We start from the raw sequence: 25,415 nt of genomic DNA, 5'->3' as shown, positions 1-25,415 counted from the left end.
ACTTAAATACAGAACCCTGATCCGGTCTGGAGCCCCAGCGCCTCTCCGGGTGCGTGAAAACTTGTCCTTGGTTTAGGCGGGTTGTTTGAAGAACTCAGAACTCCGACCACCAACAGGCTGTCGGGACGCGTCCCTGGCCAGGGACTGCCCTCTCCGGCGGGCAGCTCCTGCTGATGCTGTCCAGGCATCGCCCAGGGGAAAGGTTGCAGAGCGGTCGGAAGGCGCGGGAGGAGTCTGGCGGTGATTGATGGGGAAGGGACGCATGAATAAAAGTACTTGTCTAGGGACAGCAAGGACCCCGACCGAGCGAGCTGTGGAGGCTACTTGGTCTGGCATTCCCTCCGCGTTTCGTCAGAGCCAGACCCGCCCGCGGCTGAAGGGAGGCGTGCTCGCCCCCGGAGCGGAGGCGAGCTGCGAGCAGAGCTTCCCGGGAAGGAGGTCACCGCTGGTCGCTCTGCGCCTGGTGCTCCCGATTCGAGAGGTAAACACTCTGCCTTGGTGTGGAATTAAATCAGTGATTGAACCTTATCCTGGGGCTTCAGCTTGGGTTAGTAGTTGGGGATATATATAGATATAGATATAGATATAGATATAGATATAGATATATAGATATATAGATATATATCTATATATATATATAATCTAATTTTTTTAAAAGATGTATAGAATACAATGAATGGTATTGTTGGAGTAAAGGAGGTTGGAAGAGGAGAGCACATGAGAGTCAAAAGTCACTTTGAGGGGCAGACGCTTGCGAGTTAATGCTGCTACTCCCGCAAGCCGGACGAGTGAAGTGTCTGAATCAGTCGGTGCACTCCGGGGGGCGCGGGGGCACTCCGGCCGCAGGCAGCTGGGAAGTAGCGGCTTTCACTCGCCCGGGGGAGTCCTGTGGTTCAGACACCGGGAATCCGCGTTCCCTGGGGAGCGAAATGCAGATTGGCGTCTGCGCTTGGCCTCTAAGTGCCTTGATTCCCCAGTTCCCACGCGTCTGTAGCCAGAACGTACGTGCTTCCTCGGGGCACACCAGGGAGCTCAGAGCTCTGCCTCGGACACCCATCCTTCTCGCCCTGGCACACCCCTTCCAGAATGCCCCGCGCCACTGCGAGTCACTTATCCCTCGGGGGAACGCCAGGGAGGAAAAAACAAAAATCACAGGGATAACTGGAGCGGGAAGGACAATCGACCGGCGCAGGAGGGTCACGCGCACCAGCTCAGCACCGGCGCGCAAACTTGAGTTACATTTGCGCGCGGGTAGTGGCCGAGCGGCTGCGCTCTGCGGGAGCGGAGCAGGGGCGTGGCTGGGGTAGCTGACCCAAGCGTCCTGTCTTTCTCCAGACTCAAAACTGCAGACTCAAAGCTGCAGAGCAGCCACCGGACGCCCACTGGAGCAGGCAGCAACATGCAGCTTCTGCTAAGCTGGGGCAGACGCGCCCTGGTGGCGTTGATCCTCGCCTGCGGCGTGGCGGGGGTCCAAGGAGAAGAGCCAGGATTCCCGCCAGCCGGGGCTACTCTGCCACTTCTGGGGCACGGAGAGATAACGACGCCCCCCACTGAGGTTTCCTGGCCGAGGGGTTCCAACTCCAGCGCGCCGTGGTCCTCTGCATCTCCGCAGATGCATAAAGCAGGGAGAACACCTGGAGCCCCTCGACGCGCCTTCTCCCCTCCCCCCTGCGAAAAATCCTTTGAGATCAAGGAGACTTTCAAGTATATCAACACGGTGGTGTCCTGTCTAGTGTTTGTGCTAGGCATCATCGGCAACTCCACACTGCTGAGAATCATTTACAAGAACAAGTGCATGCGAAACGGCCCTAATATCTTGATAGCCAGCTTGGCTCTGGGAGACCTGCTGCACATCATCATTGACATCCCCATCACTGTCTACAAGGTAAAGGGTTAATATCTTTGGGAGGGTGCCTAGTTAGGAGGAGGGAGATGGGACAGCCTTTGGGGGACACTTACTCAAGAAGATCCATCGCCTCCTAAAGTTAGTATCATTGGAAATAAATTCCTTACTGATCTTCAGTAAACTTAGGCTAAGTTTAGATCAAGTGTAGTCCCCAGCCCAGCAAGATCAGCATCACTTAGGAACTTGTTAGAAATGACATTTTAGGGCCGCACCTCCAGCCTGCTGATTCGGAAACTCTGGGATGGAGTGCAGTAGTCTGTATTTTAACAAGCCCTTTGTGTGATGATGATGAACTGTAAAGCTTGAGAACCACTGGTCCTTAAGTATTTATATTTAGTCCCTAAGCGCAGCTCACTGGGTCCATTCTCTCTGCAAAGGTATGGTCCGTGGATTGGCAGGACTGATATTACCAGAGAGCCTGTTAGAACTGCAAGTGCAGGTCAGACTTGGAAAAGCAGAATCTGTGTCTTAAGTTACTTAGGTGATTCATATGCACATTAACCTTGGGAAGCACTTTTGTAGAGGGACCTGAAAGTAGAGGGGCTGGAATGGGTTTGGGGGGAACAAATGGGTTAGAAAAGACACAAACTAGTGAGTACACTAACACAGTTCACCTGCTGTGAATGACTGTATTGTACCGACTCTTTATCACATGTCTACAGGGGGCCAAGCACTGAAATGGACTTTTGACAACCCACAAGTAGGTATTTCTCCATTTTTACAGATGACTGATAAGATGCTCAAGGTCTCATAGTTAGTAAGAGATGGAGGTGGGAAATAGACCCAAATCTATCAGGTCCAGAGTACAAGTTGTACCTCCCCTCCCCCCTCCCGCCCATTACCCTGTAAACAAACCAAAGGGTGGGGGGGGGGCTTTCCATATGAGGTCTTTAAGGCTTTCAGTAGCTAACATTACTGTGATTACTATGGGCACCAGAGGAAACAGGCAGGGAGAGCTAGAACAGGACATACACCCCCACATTATTTGACTCCAGGTTGCTTTGGAACTCTAGACACATCCCAACATCTCTGGGTCTCAATTCCCTGGAACCTACAATGAGGCTGTTAGAGCCCACTTACTGGGGTTTTGTAGTGCTAAGAAGACTAGCCTAAGTGAAAGATCAGGAAGATTCTAAAGACCCATGCAAGTATGTGAAACTCTCCTTACTCATCACGATCAGCAATAGAAAGCCATAAAGAAGAACAGGACCAAAGTAAAGGAATGGGAAGGTGCTTTGGAAATTTTCCTGAAGGTAGTCCAGGGCTCAGTACAAGGGAAAAATATGGCATGGAGGGCTAGAAAAGCATGGGGAGGGAAGTTCAATCTTTGTTGAGCCATAAGCCATAAGCCATGCCTTTAAGTCCTAATCCAAATAGCCATTCTTTAAGAGAATTTTAGCAATTTCTGAAGTTTAGAAATAGGATTCAGATTAAGATCCAGGCTCTAGAAGGAAACACTCCCACAAATGGGGGATAAATAGAAGAAACCCTAAAATCCTGCATGGCAACCCATTCTTCTGAAGTCTGAGTGTTTCCTGGGAGAAGCACCATCTGAAATAGTTCCCTTAAATGCAGTGACAGTTCTATTAGAGCCAGAGGTGACACACTTACTTCGTCTGGGAGTCCCACAGGCCAAGTCTTAGCATTCCAATTTGGCAAAGGGTTCCAATTCAATTCACCAAAGTTAACTTGAGAAACTGTAGAGTACAAGGTGTTGAGAAATAAGAAGTGTTAAACGAGAGCCTTCTGAAAAGGGAGATAGCAGTCTAGGTTTGCTAGGCTTGCAGAGAATCCTGTGAAGGGTCTCTCTGGGGAAATCTCAGAAAACCCCACATGTCCAGCTCAGTCTCTGAGTCAGAGACCTTCCTAAGTCAGCCAGCAGCTCAAGTGCTATGTGGAAGATGGAGTTGAGGACATTTTCTTGTAGATGTGTTGCTTCTAGGCCGGATGAAATAAGCTTTTCCAGGACGATCTTACTTTGTCTGTCTGGTCAAATGATTATGCTCGATCAACCAGAGGATATCTGACTCCCAAGGGGGCACACAGCTTTTACTTTCATTTCAATTTTCTTTATGATTTCCCTAGTAAATTACATCATTTTGCCTGAAACCATTCAGTCCGTTAAAGCTGTGTTTTTACTTCTGAAGTAAACAGACTAATGAGTCATTCCAAATCTGGCCATCTAGTCATTTATGTTGGTCATAAACAAATCCGTCACAAAGAACAAGGTCCCATTGCCATGTTTGCCAACATGGAATCCTATGTGGGAGCCTTTGGTTTATTTTTATGGTGTTCATAAATATGTGTCACTTGAAGCATAATATAATAATAATGGATGCCAACTATTATGCACAGGTTCTCGGTTTATTTCACGAAATCACTGCAAGAAACCCTCTGGAGGATATATTGTTGTCATTCCTGTTTTATGGGAAAACTACCTGCTGGAGAGGTGAAGAAGTAACTTGCCCAGTGTCATACCACTGGATAGTGATGAAACTGGAGCTCAAATGCATCCATCTGGTCCTAGAAACTGTGGTCTTCCCTGACCCTCTGCACTAAGTGAGCTCAGACACAGCATGCCCTTCTCCCGCAGGAGTATTGCTAGAACCTCATTTGAGCACACTGGTGGGATTATATGATACGCTAACACACAATAGGATACTTGGCATATGTTTTCAGTTCTCATCTGAGTCATTTGAAGATTTCTCTTTTTTTAAGATTTTATGTATTTATTTGAGAGAGAGCACTAGTAGAGAGAGGGGCAGTGGTAGAGGAGCAGAGAAGCAGAGAGAAGCAGACTCCAATTAGGCAGAAAGCCCAATGCAGGACTCTATCCCAGGACCCAGGGATCATCACCTGAGCTGAAGGCAGATGCCTAAGCAACTGAGCTACCTTGGTGCCACCCCCCCCCATTTGAAGATTTCTATCTCTTGAAATCCTCTTCAAATGTTCTTTAGTATATAAAATGGATAATATCATTGTTTTTCTGGAGGCTCTATTTACCAAAAACCCAATTCAGACTAGATAAAAGCTATTTATGCCCCTAAATAACTGTGAAAACATTTAAGTAAGTTTTTAAAAATGCATTTAGAATTTCAGCATGCTAAAGTATGATACTTAGCACAAAGTAACTTAAGTGAAATCAGTGAGTTCTAATTTTGTTTTTGTGGGGTATTACAATTCTCTTTCAGAATTCAGTTCACTGTATATATTATATAAAATATATAATTAATATGGCATATTAATTTTATATATCTATATATAAAACATAAGCAAATTTTCATTCTTATTCATACACACACACACACACGCAACCAACATTCACAAAATTCTGGGGTGTTTATAGAACCCACCCAACCCATCTGTTGGCACACCCAAGGGACCATAAACGTCAATGTGAATCTATCACATTAATCTAAGGTTCAGTAAATGCAGTGCTCAAAAAAGTTGGCAAATCCCAAACTATCATAGTCATTGCTGCTGCTGTAGAATGAGAGACAACTTCCCAGGGAGGGGCTGCTGTGAGATGCTGACAAACCTTAGGCTATAGATCTCTTCTTCCTTGACTCCTTCAAGGGACTGGGTCTCTGGAAACTTCCAGGTAGAGTCAATCTTCTTATCAGGTATCTTGCGTCAGAGAGGAACTCCTCTGACTAAGGCCAGAGAGGTGTTGGAGGACACCCAGCAGAGAGAAGCTGTTGAAGTGCCTCACATATTTACCTAAATATGCTGAAAAGAAGAGCCTGGTTTACCCTTCTCAGCAGTATATGCTAGGCTCTAACATGCACGTTCTATCAGGCTATCCAGGTGAAAATGAAAACTGCAGTCATCCAAAGAGGATATTCAAAGGTCTCTACGTCTATTTCTATATGTATATATGTGAACATATAAGTACATATATAAATGGATAGGTGAATATCATTTGGCACAGTGCCTGACATTAGGTTCGCAAAGAATAAATGTTATGTGTGTATGTGTGTATGAATAAGAATATAAATTTGGGGTTTTTTTCCCAGCTTTTGCCATTATAAGCATAACTACAAATAATATATTTATACAAATGGCTTTGCATACATGTGTGACCATATCTGAAGGGTAAATTTCTAAACTAGAACTCCTGAATCAAAGGATGTGTGCATTTGTGATTGTGATAGCTCTCTCTACATTTGTGCCCTAGGGGCATGATAGTCATCTTAGTCTGAATCACTATTTTATGTAACATCTCCACACAGATATACATGTATTAATGCCCATCTCTAATATATACATGGATCGCCATACCGGCATGTACATGGTCTATATCTATACCTGAACCAAAAGCCAGGATTTGTAAATATCTGATGTGAGGATGAATCTCTTCTTATTCACAAATTGTGCCCTTCCTGCGTAGACTGCAATGAATACGGTAACCTAAATGTCTGCTACTGATGAGAACCTAACTAACTAAGTTGTAGTAACCCTGATGTCAAAGTTGCCAAAGCTGTGCGAAAAGCAAAAGAGCTGGGCATACTTCCGGATGCTATGAAGGTTTTATGTTGTGGTTGGTTGGTTGGTTGGTTGGTTGATTGGTTTGGTTTGGTTTGATTTAGCAGTGATATTTAACAAATCTTGATGGCAAGTTGAAGCTAAAATTTATTTAACTTTTAACTTCTCAAGCAATTAAAAATTCTTGAGCAAATAATGAGTTTTTAACTTATCTCTGGATTTTACTTAACACTTTCAATCTGTGTTATATTGTCATGGATAACTAAGTTAATACAGTTAATTCTCAAGTCGAACTTCCTTTATGTGTAAGCAAACTGCATTTGCAAACAAATTGGCTTGTGAACTGTAAAGACAGTAACCAACAGGAACATTTGTTTGATAAAGATCCACATTTAATTGTGTCCAGTGATGGGAGAGCCATTGGATGGCTTTGCTATTAAGATTTTCTAGGCGGGGCACCTGCGTGGCTCTGTCCTTAAGCATCTGCCCTTGGCTCTGGTCATGATCCCAGGGTCCTGAGATCAAGCCCCGCATCGGGTTCCCTTCTCAGCGGCAAGCCTGCTTCTCCCTCTCCCACTCCCCCTGCTGGTGTTCCTTCTCTCACTGTTTTTCTCTCTGTGGTCAAATACATAAAAATCTTAAAAAAAAAAAAAAAAAGATTTTATAGGCTCTATTAGAGGCAAAAAGCCTGCCTTCATACTTCTGAGAGGCAAAATTGTTGATCTTTAATGTTTAACTAGTTAAAGTAGGATACACCTCACATTTAAACCCTGGCGTGTAAAAACGTGGAATTGCTTCACTGAATGCACAAATGAGTTTTGAGTGAAGTGACCTTGTCAGGTAATCAGACATTTCCTGCTTGCGACACTATCTTTCTGAAAAAGCTTACCTTTCTCACTTCTAGTCCTACACTACTTCCAGTGCTTAACAAGTTTGTGTATGTGATTACTCGTTTCATAGTTAGAAATCAAAGTCAATTGAACACCATCAAATTTAACTTTTGAAATTATAATTTTCTGGTCAGTAAATGGGGATTTATGCACATAGAACAATACATGAAGTAAAAGTATCACTGGATAGGGGAGTCTGATTTCCTCTAAGATAGTAACACCAATTAAGTTACTGAGATATTTTGCTGAAATTTTTGTAGAATTTAGAGATGTTCTAGTAGAAGTTCTTGAACCCAAATAGAACCTAGATACCTTGAGATTCGTTTACTTGATGTGGAAAAAATGTTAAGGAGCACCAATTCAACACATTTAAAGAATTAGCTTTCTAAAGGTACTAATAAAGAGTTAGACTATTAGCTCTGAATGGCCTAGAATCAACTAACAAATAAAACTAACACCCCAACATCCACCTAGCTTAGTGCCGTCAACAGTCAATACATGACAGATGCTTTTTTTTTTTTTTATTATTTATTTACTTGACAGGCAGAGATCACAAGTAGGCAGAGAGGCAGACAGAGACAGAGAGGGGGAAGCAGGCTCCCTGCTGAGCAGAGAGCCCAATGCGGGGCTCGATCCCAGGACCCTGGGATCATGACCTGAGCCATAGGCAGAAGCTTTAACCCACTGAGCCACCCAGGCTCCCCAAGACAGATGCTTCTTGACAAAAGATGTTATACATAAATGTAAGGACAGGGGACTTTTCTTTCTTTCTTTCTTTTTTTAAGATTTTATTTATTCATCTGAGGCGAAGAGAGAGATTGCAAGTAAGAAGGCAGAGCGGAGGCAGGCAGAGCCGAGGCAGGGAGGGGGTGGTGGTGTTGAGCAGGCTCCCCACTGAGGAGGAAGCCTGATGCTGGGCTTGATCTCAGGACCCTGAGATTATGACTTAAACTGAAGGTAGAGGCTTAATGGACTGAGTTCCCCAGGTGCCCCAGGACAGTGGACTTTTCTAGCCATATTTTTTATAACTGCTTAGATGGAAAAAGGAGGATATTTGCTCCTCATCCTTTATGAAGATATTAGTCATAATTAAATAATAGGTTAATAGCATAATTCAAATAACCCAGAAACTTGAGATTTCATATTCCCAATTCATGGTTCCATACGTGGACTCCTGTAACAAAATGATTGGCAAACTCTCGGCCTTGGGTGATCAAAGTTCCCTAGGTTAACCTTATGCTACTTCTTGCATTTGCCTTTGATCTGCCACTTGGTCACTCCATAAATCCAAGCCTCTTAAAATATCAGGGCAATGTTCCTTTCAGTATGGGAAGGCTTATCTATCAAAGGCTTTACATCTTTTCTTTGCTCACTTTAAATGAGTCGCTCAAGATTGAAGATATTTCCATAGCTATACAAGAGGATGACAGAGCCAAGACACTGTTGTTTCAAGGCCAGGGAGCCACGTTCTTCATTTCTCAAAGAAAAACCATATAAGGTTATCTCCATGTGGCTAATATGCTATAGTTGATTATTTTTAGAGAAACATGCCAAATGCTAATAAGTGATTAAGTGCTTTAAAGGGTGTTGACAGATAAAGCCCAAGTTGAAATAAGATTCAAGATGTAATTTATGATGTGAAACATTCTCTTTCAGGACTTTGCAGAGTTAAGACGAGATGGGTTATGTTTGGGAAACAGTGTGGTGTATTGGATATTGGATATACCTTAGCCAACAAGTCCTCTCTTCTTAGATTTCTGTTATTCCCAGTGCTTTTATTTTAGGGATTGATTATTTCTCTTCTCCTATAGACCCTCTGGTGAAAATGTAAACGAAAAAAGAAAACAGCCAAAGTGTGGTGGTAAGAGAGAAGGAGGGTCATGCTTGAGTCAGAAATGTATTAGCAAAGTGGACTGACGCATTTCTTGCCCCTTCTCTGACCCTAAGACTCTCGACCATACCCAGGCCTCCTGACTTGTGTCCTCTCTCTACTTCTTTCCTCGTTAACTCCATTGTAGGTTCCAGAAAGGAGGAAAACTATTCTCTGGATGTTTACATTGTACAAATCTTCCCCCCGTCCACACTCAGTATTTCCAAATTATTTTAAAGAGCTTTTAGATTCCATGGTAATCAAGTCTTCGCATCGTATCTTACCAGTGTTCCCTAAGATAATCTCTGGATAGAATACAGTTTAAGACATGAAATGATTTAATAAAGTTTGTGCAAACTTCGCAAACTTCACAAAGTTTGCAAATCTCTTTCTAAGCCACGAGACCATGGAGTTGTAATTCTTGCTTCTTCAGGTGTCCTAGGGATCCTAGAAGATAGAGTTCAGATAAGTAACTCTGTTAAGAAGCTAGGTTTAGGAAAGAGCATTTCTTAATGCTCTTTGTTGAATTCTTCAGAATGTGTAATGTGTCTGAGCTTTTAGGCACAAACTAGGGATATGTTCAGTTCAGATAAGAGGAGAGTAGCCATCTCTATATTGACCTGTCACAGACTTGGAAATAGATTTCACTGTAACACTTGTAGGAAAATATATTTAAAGTGAACTTAAATTTCTCCTAAGATATTTATTTATTTATTTATTTTTTTTTTTCTGTCTCTTTGCTTCTCCTGGAGATTTTGTTTCGAGAAACTTAATTCATCTTCATGGACTCATCATTCTATTTCGGCAAGCCATAGGAATGTTTCCAGAATGGGGAAAACCCTGTTTTGTTGGTGGGCATGCAAAATTCCCAGAGACAGAGCCTCCGACTTTCGCAATGCCAGGAGGTACTGCTCACATTGTGGTCTGTTTAAGTGTCATCCCTGAAGGATAAGCCAGCATTATTTCTGACCTACATATTTCTAATCCACATGACTTAATTTTTAGTGTATAGAGCATTTTAATGAGTGCAGGATGGAATTTGTAATTGATATTTGTCCCTAAGGGCACAGGGACACTATACGTCAAAAAATATTTTCTACGTATTTGACCATCAGCTTACTTTAAATTCTGTCCCTATGTGTGATTTTAAAAAGAAATGGAAATCCTTGAATGAGGCTGTTCTGTCTTTAAAAAGCCAGTTCAAATCCAGAAAAACTCTTACCAGCTCTACAAAACAGAGAAAGAAAATGAAGAATACACCCTTTCCCAAAGTTGTGAAACACGACCGCTCCATTCTTTTACCTCTTTTGACTCTTGTTGTAAAAACATTTCTGTACTCCAGCCATTTGAAGGCAATGTTCACAGCTTATCACAGCAATCTGGCCAAGTAACCCTGGTGTTTGCTCATACGCTGCTCACCCAGCCTCTGAAATAATCATCTCCTACAGCATCTCCACGCTTACGTCACTCATCTCCATCAAATTTACGACTAACGCTCCTTGTAGGATCCCATGAGACAGTGAGAAACGGTAGGTTCTGTTTTATGTCATTCATTTCCCTGGCAGCTTTGAGGAAGAGAGGACGGAAAGGAGTTTTTGCTTTTCACATTTTCTAGCCTGCTTGGAAGGCAGAACTCTGAAAAGAGAAGAGCCACCCATCATCCTCAACCCCTTAATGACCCTGGCTTCATGTGTCAAGAATACCTGATCTGGAAGGAGGAAGGAAGGGCAGGGATTGGACGATACAAAAATATAAATGCATAGCCCTCTCTGTTCTCTGAAGAATTTGTTTCAGGGGCGCCTGGGTGGCTCAGTGGGTTAAAGCCTCTGCCTTCAGCTCAGGTCATGATCCCAGGGTCCTGGGATGGAGCCCCCCATCGCAGGGAGCCTGCTTCCTCCTCTCTCTCTGCCTACTTGTGATCTCTGTCTGTCAAATAAATAAATAAATAAATAGAATTGGTTTCAAATATGAGAACTGAAAGTTCATGACAAAAATGTTAATCACAAGGTTTCTGTCTTACGATCACATTCATTCTTTTCATCTTTCCACGAGCTCGTTCACTGCTAATCAACAAGCTTTTAATGAGTCGCCACTGTGTGCCAGGCACTATGCTGGACATTATAAATGTTACAGAATATCTGAAACAAGTAAACAGTTAAAACTCAGTATATCCTCTTAAGCAAAAAAAAAAAAAAAAAAAAAAAAAGAGAGAGAGAGGGAGAGAGAGAGAGAGAAAGAGAAGATAAGAAATGTAAATCCCTCAGTTGGAGACTTTGTAGGACTCACTTAAAAATACTTATAAAGAAAATGTATTTATTTCCTGTTCATGCTGTTTACCCTTTTAGAAATTAAGAAAAAAACTCCATAATATAAAAATAATGTATTTGGATGCCATGGACTTTTTCTATGCTATTGCAACATAAAGTTATAAAGTCATGGTCATCTTTGAGTAAAACCTTATAATCAGTATGATCACATCTTTTTTCAATCTAGTGTTGATTCATTTATTTGTTTTTATTCATATAAAAGAAATGTTCTAGGGGAGCTGTATAAGCCGTAGGGGAAAGGGATCAGCACAAGCATGGACTCTCATTTGTCAAATGGACACCACTTTGCTCTAGGACCTAACGGTAAAAAAATCTCTTTGTTGGATGAGCCATCACAATGTGAAAACTAGTAACAGTTAATGGGAGTATTTTCTAACTGGCTCACATTTAATAAATAGTAGGTAACATGTATTCAAGTTTGCTTTTAAGCAGAATCTAAAAATTTAACTCATGTCACAGGGACCTAGAAACAATACAGAACTCTAACATTGACTTTGCAATTAAGGAGACTTGTTTGATTGCATGCTTGATTTGTGTTCAGTATTCAGATCTTGCCCTTAGGTTTTGTCATTGAGCGGGGTAAAGTCTCAAGAAAAAACGAAACATAAGGAATAAGAGGTTGTTATTGCTGGATTTAGAGTCAGAATTGCTTCCTCTTGCAATAAAAGGAACCAATTTCCCCTACAAAGAGGAAAGCTGTATTGTTGGGCTTCACATTAGGTAATGGATGTTGATTTTTGTCAAAAAATAGCAAAATAATTAATTTCCAGTTATAAAAATCTCTAAGAACATTCTTTTTTTTTTTTTTAATTTCATTTATTTATTTATTTGTCAGAGAGAGAAAGAGAGTATGCAGAAGCAGGCAGAGTGCCAGGCAGAGGCAGAGAAAGAAACAGGCTCCTTGCTGAGCAAGGAGCCCAATGTGGGACTCAATCCCAGGACGCTGGCATCATGTACTGAGCCAAAGCAGCGGCTTAACCGACTGAGCCACCCAGGTGTCCCCTCTAAGAACATTCTTTCACCACATGTAAAGATGGCGTCTTGGTGGAGAGTGATTTTTGATTTTAAACTTAAGTAGCTTTCCCTCACCTTCCTTCAGGGTTTTGTTTACCTCTGAACAAAAAGTTGATGTCTTTGCATTTTAAATAAGCTCCCAGCACTAAATTGTCCAAGACTTATTGGAAGCCTTTAAGACTAAGATGAGCATCAGTAGTGGGCCTGGTTTCTGTGACTGGGTGTCTGGCCTCTCAGTGTCTCCAGAAGGCCTTCTGATGGGAGAGAGGCAGGGGTTACAAAGTCACCCTTCTCATGATGAAATAATAGAAGTGACATCTGGCGCTTTGCCACTCATCTTTTGTGGCTCTCAGGAGCTACAAAAAGTAATGAAAAGCTGAAAGCGGATGAAGGTTAATACTCCCTAGTTTACAGTTCCTTTCTTTTTGGAGGGGTAGATTAGAAAATTGTAGTCCCTCAGTTATGATTAGATTTCTGACTATCGCTGTGCTGAACTTGAAGAGAATGGTTACAATTTTCAGTTTGTGTATCCCTGTGTCCTATGATGACTTGGGTCAGAGGTTGGGCTGCAGGCTTCCCAGTGGTATGAAGAGCAATCACCCAATTTCTAGGCTGAGCCAAAACCAACAGTAACCTCAAAACAGGGCCTAGATTCAGTGCAGAGCCCATTTCCATTGGCCAGACTTTTTCCCTTCAGTGGCCTGGACACTCATTCATCTTGATTCGTTTGATGGTTGTACCTATGGGAGACTAATATTTGCATATCTGCATATAGTTTAAGAAAATAGGATATTTGAAAATTTCCCAAGTTTTAGATATTATATGAATAAAATAGCTAAGGGAGGGCACCTGGGTGGCTCAGCCTGTTAAGCACCTGCCTTTGGCTCAAGTCATAATCCAGCGTCCTGGGATCAGGCCAAATCCCCATGCTGGGCTCCCTGCACAGTGGGGAGCCTGCTTCCCCCTCTCCCTTTGCTGCTCCCCCTGCTTATGCTCTGTGTGTGTGTGTTAAATAAATAAACAAAATCTTTAAAATATTGTTTTTAAATTCAAAAAATAAAAATATCTTAAAGATTAAAATAAGTAAAATAATGAGGTAATTAGGAGAAATTTACTTCTGCATCTAGATATTTTACCATTATCTGACACACAGCTATGGGTTTACAAATACTCAAATTGATTTGATTCTAAACCATCGTTTTTCTGTGGTCAGTTTCGGCAAAACCCTATATAGACTCTAGAATCAGACCATGTGGGTTCTAATGTGGATCTGTTACTTATGTGAGTAATAAACCAAGTAAACCAAGGCCAGCTGTATTACTTGTCTAATGAGGAAAAGCAAATAACCACAAAACTTAGTGGTTTGAAACAATAGACATTTATTATCTCACACTTTGTGTGTGGGTCTTGAATTAAGGAACCAGAGTGAATGGTTCTGACTCAGAGTCCCTCTCCCATGAGAGTGCAGTCGAGATATTTCTCAAGGGTTACAGTTTTCTGAAGATTGGCCTAAAGCTGGAGGATACTCTCATTCCTACATTGGTGAGTCATTTTCAGGAGACCCCAGTTCCACACCTTGGCTGTCTGCCCATAAAGGGGCTTTAGTGTCCTCCTGATATGGCAGCTGGTCTCCCCAAGAATGAGTGATTCACCAGACGGCAAGGAGCAAGCCACAGGCCTTTTGTGAACTAGTCTCAGATGTCACACGTCATCCCTTTTGCCACATTCTGATTATTAAAAGCAGGTGATTAAAGCCAACCCACATCTCCAAGGGAAGGGAAATGAGCCTTCACCTTTTGACAGGAGGAGTAGTGAAGAATTTGTGGACATACTGACAACCAACATAACATAGTAATAAACTTCTAAGTGCCTCAGTTTTCTTATCTATGAAACGCACATCGGTAGTACTATCTCATAGGATTTCTTTGCAGATTTCAGGGATATGATAGGTGTAAAGTGCTAAGAATAATGCCTAACCCATTATAAGTGCCATATAGGCATTAGGTTTGTTTTATTTATTTATCTTTTTCCCAGTCTATCTAAGGACAACCAGAATTAGTAGAAAGAATATCATCTAGGGATGCCTGAGTGGCTCAGTTGGATAAGCCACTGCCTTCGGCTCAGGTCATGATCCCGGGGTCCTGGAATCAAGTGTCTCATCAGCCTCCCTGCTCAGCGGGGAGTCTGCTTCTCCTTCTGCCTGCCTCTCTGCCTGCTGCTGCCCCTATCTCTCTCTGACAAATAAATAAATTTTTAAAAAGTCTTGAAAAAAAAAAAGAAAGAATATTGTCTGGATAATTTATAACAAACTAGTCTGATAGAGTCCCTGGAACTGTTTAGAACCTTTTTATTCTTAGGTTTCCAAGTTCTTTTAAAGTATCTGGAGTTCATAGGTGGCTCAGACCTGAAGTTGCCTGAGTCTTCCCCCAATTCAGTAAATGTCTCCATCATTCATATGGCAAACCGCTTAAAGTTTCCTGACTCCACATACCCACCCCATACTAAGTCCTGCAGGCTCAATCTTTCATCTACAACGCATTCTGTTCAGCCCCAGGTCACCACAGGCTCCAGCTTACCACAAGCTCGTATCAAAGCTTCCTTTCTTGACCCCACATTCTATTCCACATTGAGCAGCTACAGAGATCATTTTAAAAACATAAATAAGAGTGTGCCATTTCCCTGTTGAAAAACTTGCAATGTATTTCTTTGAAAAATTATCCCAACTCCTTTCTCTACCATTTCATCTCCTAGACACTTGGCCTGGATCACTCCACTATAGCCTTGATAGCCTTCTTCCTGTCCTTTCAGCTCACTAGGCTTCTTTACTCATTTTTACCCCAGGACCTTTGCACTTGCTCTTTCCTCTATCCAGAATGTTCTTTGCATGGCTTACTGTCTTATTTTAGTCTTGTCCCTTACTCGCACATTGCCTTTTCAGAAAGACCTTGTTGAGAATCATATCAAAAAATTACTCCAAATCCCACCATACTCTCTTCATAGGACAATGCCTGGGTGATAACATATAAAATATTTGTGTTTCTTTTAATCTACCTCCCTCACTAGATTATAAACTTTATGAGAGTAGGAAGTTTGCCTTGTTCATTGATATGCACCCTATACTCAGAATGGGGTCTGGCACATATTGAATGAATGAATGAATGAGCAGAATTCTGAGTTAACTGATTAATCCAGAAGTCACAAGTGGATACTAGTTGGGCCACAGATACATTTTTGTTAATACGGTGTTACATGACAGTGATTTTTTTTAAAGATTTTATTTATTTATTTGATACAGATCACAAGTAGGCAGAGAGGCAGGCAGAGAGAGAGGGAGAAGCAAGCTCCCCACTGAGCAGAGAGCCCAATGCGGGGCTCAATCCGAGGACCCTGGGATCATGACCTGATCCAAAGGCAGAGGTTTTAACCCACTGAGCCACCCAGGTGCCCCTATGACAGTGTTTTTTAAAAATGTGAGTTAATTGACAACTTTTATAATTATGAGGTTTTATATAAACAACTTTTTTGACTAAATTCAAGAGGATTTTTTTGTTTTGGTTTGGTTTTAGTTTGTTTTTTTTTTAATTTCTTGGCAAAAATTGCATCTTGCTTTTTAGCAACTTCTCCTTTTAGATGTGATTTGCCCCACACCCCGCCACTCTCTATCGCTGACTGACACCACTAACCTTCCTACACCCTCTTCCTTTCCTGCTTGGCCGTATAGATTTCCAGGACCCTAGATTAAGCATATCCGTGTAAATTTGCCAACATCTGTCCTCAATGACAGTGTAACTTTTCATATCTAATTTAGAAAAGAAATGGGTCTCGTGTTGGAGCTCCAAGGTATATTTATACTCGACTCATTTTAGCCTTTGGTGCCATAAGTATAATAATCACCCAACTCGACACACTCCACAAAGAACCCTCTCACTAGTGAAAGGACGGAAAGACCCATTGTGTTTCAAAATAATTTTCACTTTGGGAAGATTATTCTTTAAAACATTTTTTTTAAAAAAACAGCAATTTGAAAAACTTTCCTTTATTTTCAAAACCTCATGACCACTCAATCCAGATGTTTACCTAAAGTGATTCATTAACCAGTGTGAGGCACCACCCAGTTGTATTAGGAAACAAAATAACTGTGTTTAACAATAGACGATTGCAGAAACATATGTGTAATAGCAAGAACTCTTGTCTTTTGCTCCTTGTAGAGCTCGTGCTTCTGTATTTGGGGGGCTTGAATATTAAGCATCTGCTACATGGCAGGAAGTGTATTAGGTGGTTGCATAGACCTTATTCTGTCTTATACTGTAGGGATGCTGGAGTGCAAAAATAAAACAAAACAAACAAGTAAATGTTATAATCCATGCAATAATTGTTGATAGGTGCTATAGATAAAAAGAAAAGTGGAGTAGGGCAAGATAGATGGGTACCGGACACTTTGCCGACCTAACAAGGTGGCTACTGTAGGTCATGTTGAAAATACTAGCCTTGAGCAAAATCTGAGGAAGGCAGGGGAGTTCACGGAGTAGATCTGTGGGGAAAGAGCCTTTCAGAATAGGGAGATACTGAGAGTAAAGCCCTAAGACAGGAGTGTGTCTGGAGCGTTCATGGAGCAGTGAGTAACTATTACTGCTGAGCTACTGGGCGGTCAAGTTGACTACAGTAAATAGTAAGTATACAGATGCCCGCACTGTTCTCTGTAGAAGTGGTCTAATCTCCCCAGCTGAGGAATGTTTATCATCTGTTTTTAACATTTATAGTCTCTATTTTGGTTTGGCCATGACCTAAGCATGTGAGACTCCATGGCAGTATAAGAGATGTTTGCAGGGCAGCAGGGTCTGTCTTCTAAGGGGAACTTACAAGACTGACCCCGGTTGGCCCCATGGTCGAGATCCTGACCCTAAGCTACTGTGTATGCATAACAAATTCTCATGAACTGGCTGCGTTTTCATTATTCCCAACCACTGTCCTGATCCATATATCGAACACTGGTGCTTTTCAAAGGAGTAGTCCATGAGTAAAGCAGTAAGAGCTGGAATTGCTTATCTTACTCCCACATGCTAATTACGGTCCAGTAAGTAATGCGGTTCAGAGGGCACTGTGTGAGTATCTCCCTCACGGACCTTCATGTCTTCTCATGCAGCTGCTGGCGGAGGACTGGCCCTTCGGAGTTGAAATGTGTAAGCTGGTGCCTTTCATACAGAAGGCCTCCGTGGGCATCACTGTGTTGAGTCTGTGTGCCCTAAGTATTGACAGGTAAGAGTGGATATTTAAGCCAGCTATATCCTGAACACGAGCTCAGGATACAAGTGATTGCTTTGTTACTTAGAAAATAAACTATGTAATTCAATGAAACAGGCTCTGCCAACTTGACAGATAATTCTATTTTGTGCTTCAGATATCGAGCCGTTGCCTCTTGGAGTCGAATTAAAGGAATCGGGGTTCCAAAATGGACAGCAGTAGAAATTGTTTTAATTTGGGTGGTCTCTGTGGTTCTGGCTGTCCCTGAAGCCATGGCTTTTGATATTATAACCTTCGACTACAGAGGACGTTACCTGCGAACCTGCTTGCTTCTTCCTACTCAGAAAACAGCCTTCATGCAGGTGAATTTTGCCTTTTCCTTTCCTTTCTGTTCTGGCCTTATAAATATTTAGCTACTTTCCCCCAACCCTCCCTTCTTGGGAAGCTATTGATTCATGACTGTCCTTGGCATAAATTAAGAGCGTAAGCCCCAGGACTGTGGGGAGAATGGTGACTAATGACCCACGCTGCAGGAAGCTAGGTCACTACTTAGGCAAGAATCCCCTGGTGCCCAGGGATACAGATAAACCAAGTTCACCTGAGAGAATCGATCTGAATTTATAGCTTCTCTACTCAGCTTGCCCAGAAGGACTGACAACCACTGCATATTCTGCGTAAGACAGCACAGCGGTCATCAGAGGGAGTGGATGGTTCAGTGAACGATCGAGCAGAAGATGGCCTGATGTGGATGGATTCTGCACGGCAAGGCTGTCCTCTCTGAGAAGGGAGAGCTGCTGTTGCAAAGAATTTTTCATCTTGGCTATTTATTCAAGAATGTTTATTCACGAAATAGGGGGAAATGGCAATGCTGGTACTTGTCAGCACATCGTCATTTAAGTGCAAAAGGCTCTTCGCACCATAATGGGTCAGGAGAAGTTAATGCACTTGGTCCAGGTGTCACAAGGATTATTTTCTATTTTATCTATAAGAAGACCACATACAAGTTTAAGGATTACATATATCATGGTAATGAAAAGAATTAAGTGAGACATTAATGGGAAATTGAGAATGAGATTGCTGACTTCTTGTTTTATCAGTTAAAAGGGAAAAGTACTGCACAGATGACATAAATTCTACTCCAACATGGATATATTTGGAGAAAGAGTTTAAAAACAAAGCAAAAAGAGCAGAAATAGAATAAAAGGCATGAGTCCTAAGCAGCTTTGATTTTCCAATTATAAATTAGATTTACACATTTCTTAGCAAAATGATTTGTACAGACCTTTCCACATCAATTTTTTTCCAGAAAACAAATTTGTTAAAAAGTGAAACCTCTTAAACATTAGGGCGTCTTTACATATTCAGATATGGTATTTTGCATGAATACATTACGGATAATTTGCTTATGTGAAGGCAAAAATATTTGGAATACCACATATTTTTAAATTTTACCCAACTGCTTAAATTTTTGTGCATAATTGCAGCACACTGCCTTAGAGAATTAAAATGCTCTTTAGGGAAAGTTTATTTCATTTAGTGTAAGTATTTAATTATTTGTTCAGTAGATGTGGCCTCAAAGATTCTATACAGCCTCTATGAAATGGATCTACTTTAGAAGATAATTATTCCTTGATGAGTATGTTGTTTGTTTGTTTGTCTTTTTATTTAGCACTTGGCATATAGATTTTTTTTTACAGAGGAATGATAATCATGCAATTCTCTCTTTTTTTTTTTTTTTTTGCCATAGTTTTACAAGACAGCTAAAGATTGGTGGCTGTTTAGTTTCTATTTCTGCTTGCCATTGGCCATCACTGCTTTTTTTTATACCCTGATGACCTGTGAAATGTTGAGAAAGAAGAGTGGCATGCAGATTGCTCTAAATGACCACTTAAAGCAGGTAAGAGAACAGAAATATGTGCTGACTCACGATTACAATGGTGCTTATGAATTAGAAAATTATTATAGCAATAAAAATTATTATATACTAAAGTGTATTTCCTTTTTCTTGCTTCTGGTATTTTTTGAATAGACAAAAGAATATCTTTTTTATTCTCTATCTAGAGATATTCTATTCTACCTAATCTAAAAGGATCTAGAAAGAGCCATTACTCTTTAAAGATGAATCTGAGGTCAATTTAGTTCTAATTCACAGTAACTATTCAACTTAAAACTCTGTGTTCAGGATTTTTACAAATACCACGGACTTTCTGTAAACAATATTAAAGGTTCTGTTTGGGAAGAGAGACCGCTGTGATTATCTGAACCATCTATTTAGTCTCTGGCTCTGGTTTTATTTCAGAGACGGGAAGTAGCCAAAACAGTCTTCTGCCTGGTCCTTGTCTTCGCCCTATGCTGGCTTCCCCTTCATCTCAGCAGGATTTTGAAGCTCACTCTTTATAACCCGAATGATCCTAATAGATGTGAGCTTTTGAGGTAAGAAACATAAAATAGACAAAGTTTTTGTAGGTAAATGCCATTCAGAAGTTTTTGGGTTTTGTTTTGTTTTGTTTTGTTTCCCGCTGATCCCTTTCATAGCAGAGAGAGTACCATTTTGCTAGTCTTTAGGGAGCAATTAAGATTCCCATTTTTGGTCTTCACCCCTGTTGTAGGGGAAAGAATCAAGGGGACTTGTGAGAACACTGGAAATGGAGAGGCAGAGCTGTCAATGTGATGAGTGGGTGCCACAATTGGAAATTCCACCTCAGAGTCTCCTTTGCACACTTTGTGAAGCCTTCTTAGCAGCTGGCCTCCACACTTCAAATGAGATTTTATTGTTTAAGAGAGAACTGGGCATGGGAGGAGGGGTTTGCTAGCAGAGAGAAAGAGGGGGAGAGAGACAGAGAGATAGAGGTCATCCTTAGCAAAGACCAGTGATAAAGCCAAAAATTAAGGATATGCATAACTTTTTCCTTCACAAAAACTCCAGAGTTTGCCAAGAATACATGCGTAAAGCAGCATATTATTCACAGACATATTTGGGTCGTGTTTTGCAGCTTTTTGTTGGTATTGGACTACATTGGCATCAACATGGCTTCCCTGAATTCCTGCATTAATCCTATAGCTCTGTATTTGGTGAGCAAAAGATTCAAAAACTGCTTTAAGGTAGGATTATTTCAAAATAAAAAGCTCTTTTTGGCCTAGCATCAAATATAGCCTTCCCAAACTATTCATACTTTTATCTAAAGAGATTTAGTAAATTGTTTTACAGTTTTCCCTTGCATTACATCACGAATGATTTTTTTTTTAAATGTGGGTTCTGCTCATAAATCACTCTATTTGATTTCCACCTATAAATCCTCCTCAGCTAGTCCCCACCACCTCAACCGATCAGTGGTACTCCTAGAAATGCTCAGGAAACTAGCAAAAAGTACATATAGTGATGTCTGACAGATATCATCTGATCAAATAAGAGCTAAACATGAATTAAATGCACAGTTCCCATTTTTGGGAGGTTTGGGACTGCACAGCATGGTTTGGATTTTAACTCATTTAGTTATAGTACTCATTTGGACGTGAGAATAGCAAGCCAAATGAAGACATTTAATTGAGGTTTTACCTCCTCTTTTCCACCTTGTTTGTATAGCAGAGATGTGCTACTTGACATGGAATATGTGTCATTATTCTTGATTTGGCCACTTGCGTTGTAACATTCATCCATCCATTCATTGACTCCTTTAAGAATCTAACATGAATGAAATAGTCCCCTTCCCTGATATGGACATGACCCATTTGTCCCTGGGAGTTCATTCCTGGAAAGAACTTGGCTTCCTTGTAAAACTAAGTCAGTCTCATAGACTCATGGATCTCAGAGCAAGAATATTCATCAAGATCAACTCCCTCATTTTATAGCACAGAAAACAGTGGACCTTCCGCTTTCTTAGACATACAGATTATCAGAAAGCAAACAGTACGAACAAAGTTTTGGATTTAAAAAAATCCAAGAAAAGAAATTGGACAAACAAAACTGAGACACTTGTATACGTTATAAGTTTATTGTGTGATAATGTTGAAAAGGCACATGACCATAACATGTGCCTAACACAAACCGGCAATACAATACTAAGTTCATTGACACGGGAAGATGTCAAAAGCAGGCTATGGACTAGCACATACCGCACAGTTATATTAAGATGAATTGTACACACACTTCTACAAACACACACATATACAGTCACGTGTATGGATGTGTGTAGTATTTCCATTTGCATAAAAAATGTCTTGAGTTATATATTTATCAGATATTATAAGAATTTTTCAAGTAATCAAGAGTAAGTATCAAGCCTTAAGTGGCTTTTCCCTTTAAATTTAATGAAAAGATGAGTTTTCCTGATAGACACTTTTTCTGTATTTTTTTTTGTTTATTTTTAAGATTTTATTTATTTATTTGATAGAGAAAGATCACAAGTAGGCAAAGAGGCAGGCAGAGAGAGAAAGGAGGAAGCAGGCTCCCTGCTGAGCAGAGAGCCCGAGGTGGGACTCGATCCCAGGACCCCAAGACCATAACCCGAGCCAAAGGCAGAGGCTTTAACCCACTGAGCCACCCAGGGACCCTTTTCTGTATTTTCTGGTTTAAAAAATGATCATATATGACTTACGTAATCATATATTGTTAAAGGGAAGAATAAGAGAGCATGGAAAGAAAGGGGCTGAGAGCTCCTGACCATGCCAAGAAAGTCAGAACCCCAGAAAGTAGGAGGAGTCAACCCAATGTCACTGGTGTCAACAAGTAACGAGTTCTTTTGCTTTGTGCAGTCGTGCTTGTGCTGCTGGTGCCAGTCATTTGAAGAAAAACAGTCCTTGGAGGAAAAGCAGTCCTGCTTGAAGTTCAAAGCTAATGATCACGGATATGACAACTTCCGTTCCAGTAATAAATACAGCTCATCTTAAAAAGAAGGCATATTCACTTAATGCCACATTCTCTCTTGTGGACAGAAGTCATTAAATCAAGGAGGTCTTTGCCAAAACAAAACAACCATGCGCTTGCACAAAACAATGTAAGAATGAAAGAGTGATTCTTCTCTTAACACTCACAGTGACACATGACATTTCATGAGCTGTTTACAGCAGGCGAAGAAAAGCAGGGAGAATTGGGAAAGCCTCATCATGAAAGCACTTAATTTTTTACAGTCAGCACCCAGAGTAGCTCTTGATAGCTTCCAGTATATTTTGCCCCACTTACCTTTAAGCTGAGCTCACTCTGCATTCCTATTAAAGAGGTTTATTTTTTAAATTAATGTGAATCTGATATAAAGGAAAATGGTGTTTTTTAAAATGGCATTTTTAAATAAAGTTTAAATGACTCAACTTGATTTTTTTTTTTTTAATCCTTCAAAAGAACTTTTTTATTCATGGTGTCACACCATTGGTTAGGTTATAAAATGTGAAAGCAGGTTAGCTGGTGTATTTTTCTGACATGAGAAACCTATTTGAAGGATCAGGAGGTAGTATCAGAAAGGGAGATTGAGGTTTTCAAAAATCATTAACCTTTCTACGTTCGGATAAGATCAAATGTCACCAAGGGAAAGAGAGAGGAGCTATGGAATGCGATCCCAAAAGACTGCTTTGAAATCTCCCATTCATGTACTCTGCAAAGAAAACGTTACCCACAATTTGGGGGGGATTATTAAAACATGTTTCTTCTTTCAATATTGTAGTTCAAACACTATTTGTTTAGTTTTGTCATCTGTCAATACTTAGCTACGATATAGGACATGCAGATGATGATACAAAGGGCTGGCCCCAGCGTTCACACCTTTACGATGGAGAAATGTCAGCAGCGCCATCGTGGACAGCGTCCGTGGTGCCTGGAGCCGTGTCCGCACAGCCCAGGAGAAAGCAGCATTCTCTCCCACAGACGGTGGTTAAAATCGTCTCTGGCATAGGTCTCATATGGTAATGATAATACTGTCTTTTTAAATCACGCAGATTAATCAATTTAACAGCTACCTGTCAAGCTTATTACTAATTTTTGTATTCTTTTTGTAAATAACTACTAGAAAACCGCTCTCAACGTGGTGCTTTTTTGTCACATACAGGCAAAACTGCCTTTTGGGACTGTAAGAACTCCTCGTGCCTTCTTGCCTCATTCTTTCATCTCCCCAGGCAAGTGCCTTCGGTTAACTTGGTAGGATACGTGTGTGAAAATGTGTCCAAGAGGGAATGGAAGGGAGAGGAAATGAGGTGGGGTGAGAGGAAACCCATGGGGACAGATTCCCATTCTTAGCCTGACGTTCGTCATTGCCCCGTCACATCAATGCAAAAGGTCCTGAGTCTGTTCCAGCAAAACACAGCTCAGTGTTCTCAGAGTGGCTTCAGGAATAAATTGGGCCCAAGAGCTTTAGCTCCGTCTTAAAATATAACAGTTTCTACTTTTTTTTTTTTTTTCCTTTCAGTAACCCTGGGCCACATGTTGGAAATGAGCTAGCAGTGTGGTTCTCTGCCAGCATTTACTGTGATAATACAGTAAGCCAAAACCCAACAGTGTGGCCCAAAAACAAGGACAATAATTAATTCACATGCCACATGGATTCTATTTACAGAACACTCACAATCTTGTTTATTAGTTTCTTCCCAATCACTTTTTCAGACGCTTGTCAACACAAAAGACATGTCAAACTTTGATTTTAAATTCACTTTGGGTGACAAATATCTTCACAGTTTATTAATATTTTTTTTTCTTCTACTTAAGTTTTAGTACCTTTTTATTACCGTGGACTGGGTTTTGGTTCTTCCTCCTCACTTACATCCCAGTACCCTATTCTTCTCCATATCAGACTGTGGTCTGTAATCATCTTGCCAAATTTTGGAAACTGCACACGAAGAGTATATACATGTACTATTTATCAAGAAGTTGCATTCAATAGCTTTTCTAAAAATGTCTGATTTCAAAATTTTAGCATACTGATAAAAGTTGGTAAGAAACAAATATGATCTCTTTGACATGATTAAAACTGATATGGCCAAAGGAATACAGTTTATAGCAAAACATGGAAATGCTGTAGTGAACTTTACAAAATTGTAATATAAGCATGTAAAATAATTATATATTTTGTTTTTCTGTGGCCACTTAAAGTAGCAACTACTGTAGTTGCTGATTCATTATTGTGTAAACAAAATCAATAAAAATTTAAATTGTTAAACAAAAAAGACCAGCTTATTTTTTTTACTGCATAGGAATGATTTCTTAAATACTAATTGATGAAGTACTGAAAGATAATACAAATGTTACAAGTAGACATTATTTATGTTAAGCATATAATAATCAAGGAAATATAAAAGTTGTTAAATTAAAATGCCAGGTTTCTGGTCTCCAGGCTGCATTGTCATTGTTGTCATTGTTGTTTTAGTGTTGAGAGCAACCAGATATACATACAGACATTCAGTTCCAAAGCTGAATATCTGGATGATAGTTTCCAATGGCCGCTCCTGTATTCCTATCTCTGGTTGCCTGACTTTGGAGCATTTCACCAGTTAATCATTATTGTACCAAAGAGCAAAAGTGAAAGGTTTTAAATGAGATTTTGGGATTCCTCTCTTCATTTCACAAGCTTCTTTTGAGTGTTTACTATGTGTAAGGTAGGATGAGATTAATAAAATGCAAGTTTCCTAGGAGACAAAGTAATAATAAAATTTTAATACAATCCAAAAGGAAACAAGTAGTAAATAACCATCTACTGAATGCT

At 40.6% G+C, this 25,415-nt stretch overlaps 1 protein-coding gene across 1 annotated transcript; it reads left to right on the top strand.

Moving 5' to 3' along the window:
- The first annotated feature begins 302 nt into the window (after positions 1-302).
- EDNRB (endothelin receptor type B) lies at positions 303-23,037 on the top strand. The gene is made up of 8 exons (XM_059377527.1): positions 303-481; positions 1,336-1,885; positions 17,636-17,748; positions 17,891-18,095; positions 19,481-19,630; positions 20,033-20,166; positions 20,727-20,835; positions 22,486-23,037. Exons 2-8 carry the CDS (start codon positions 1,400-1,402, stop codon positions 22,618-22,620), a joined length of 1,332 nt encoding a protein of 443 aa, XP_059233510.1. The 5' UTR covers positions 303-481; positions 1,336-1,399; the 3' UTR covers positions 22,621-23,037.
- Positions 23,038-25,415: the final 2,378 nt, after the last annotated feature.

Source organism: Mustela nigripes, chromosome 15, assembly GCF_022355385.1.
Source record: "Mustela nigripes isolate SB6536 chromosome 15, MUSNIG.SB6536, whole genome shotgun sequence".
Taxonomy (NCBI): domain Eukaryota; kingdom Metazoa; phylum Chordata; class Mammalia; order Carnivora; family Mustelidae; genus Mustela; species Mustela nigripes.
This window is presented reverse-complemented; position numbering and strand designations above follow the sequence as displayed.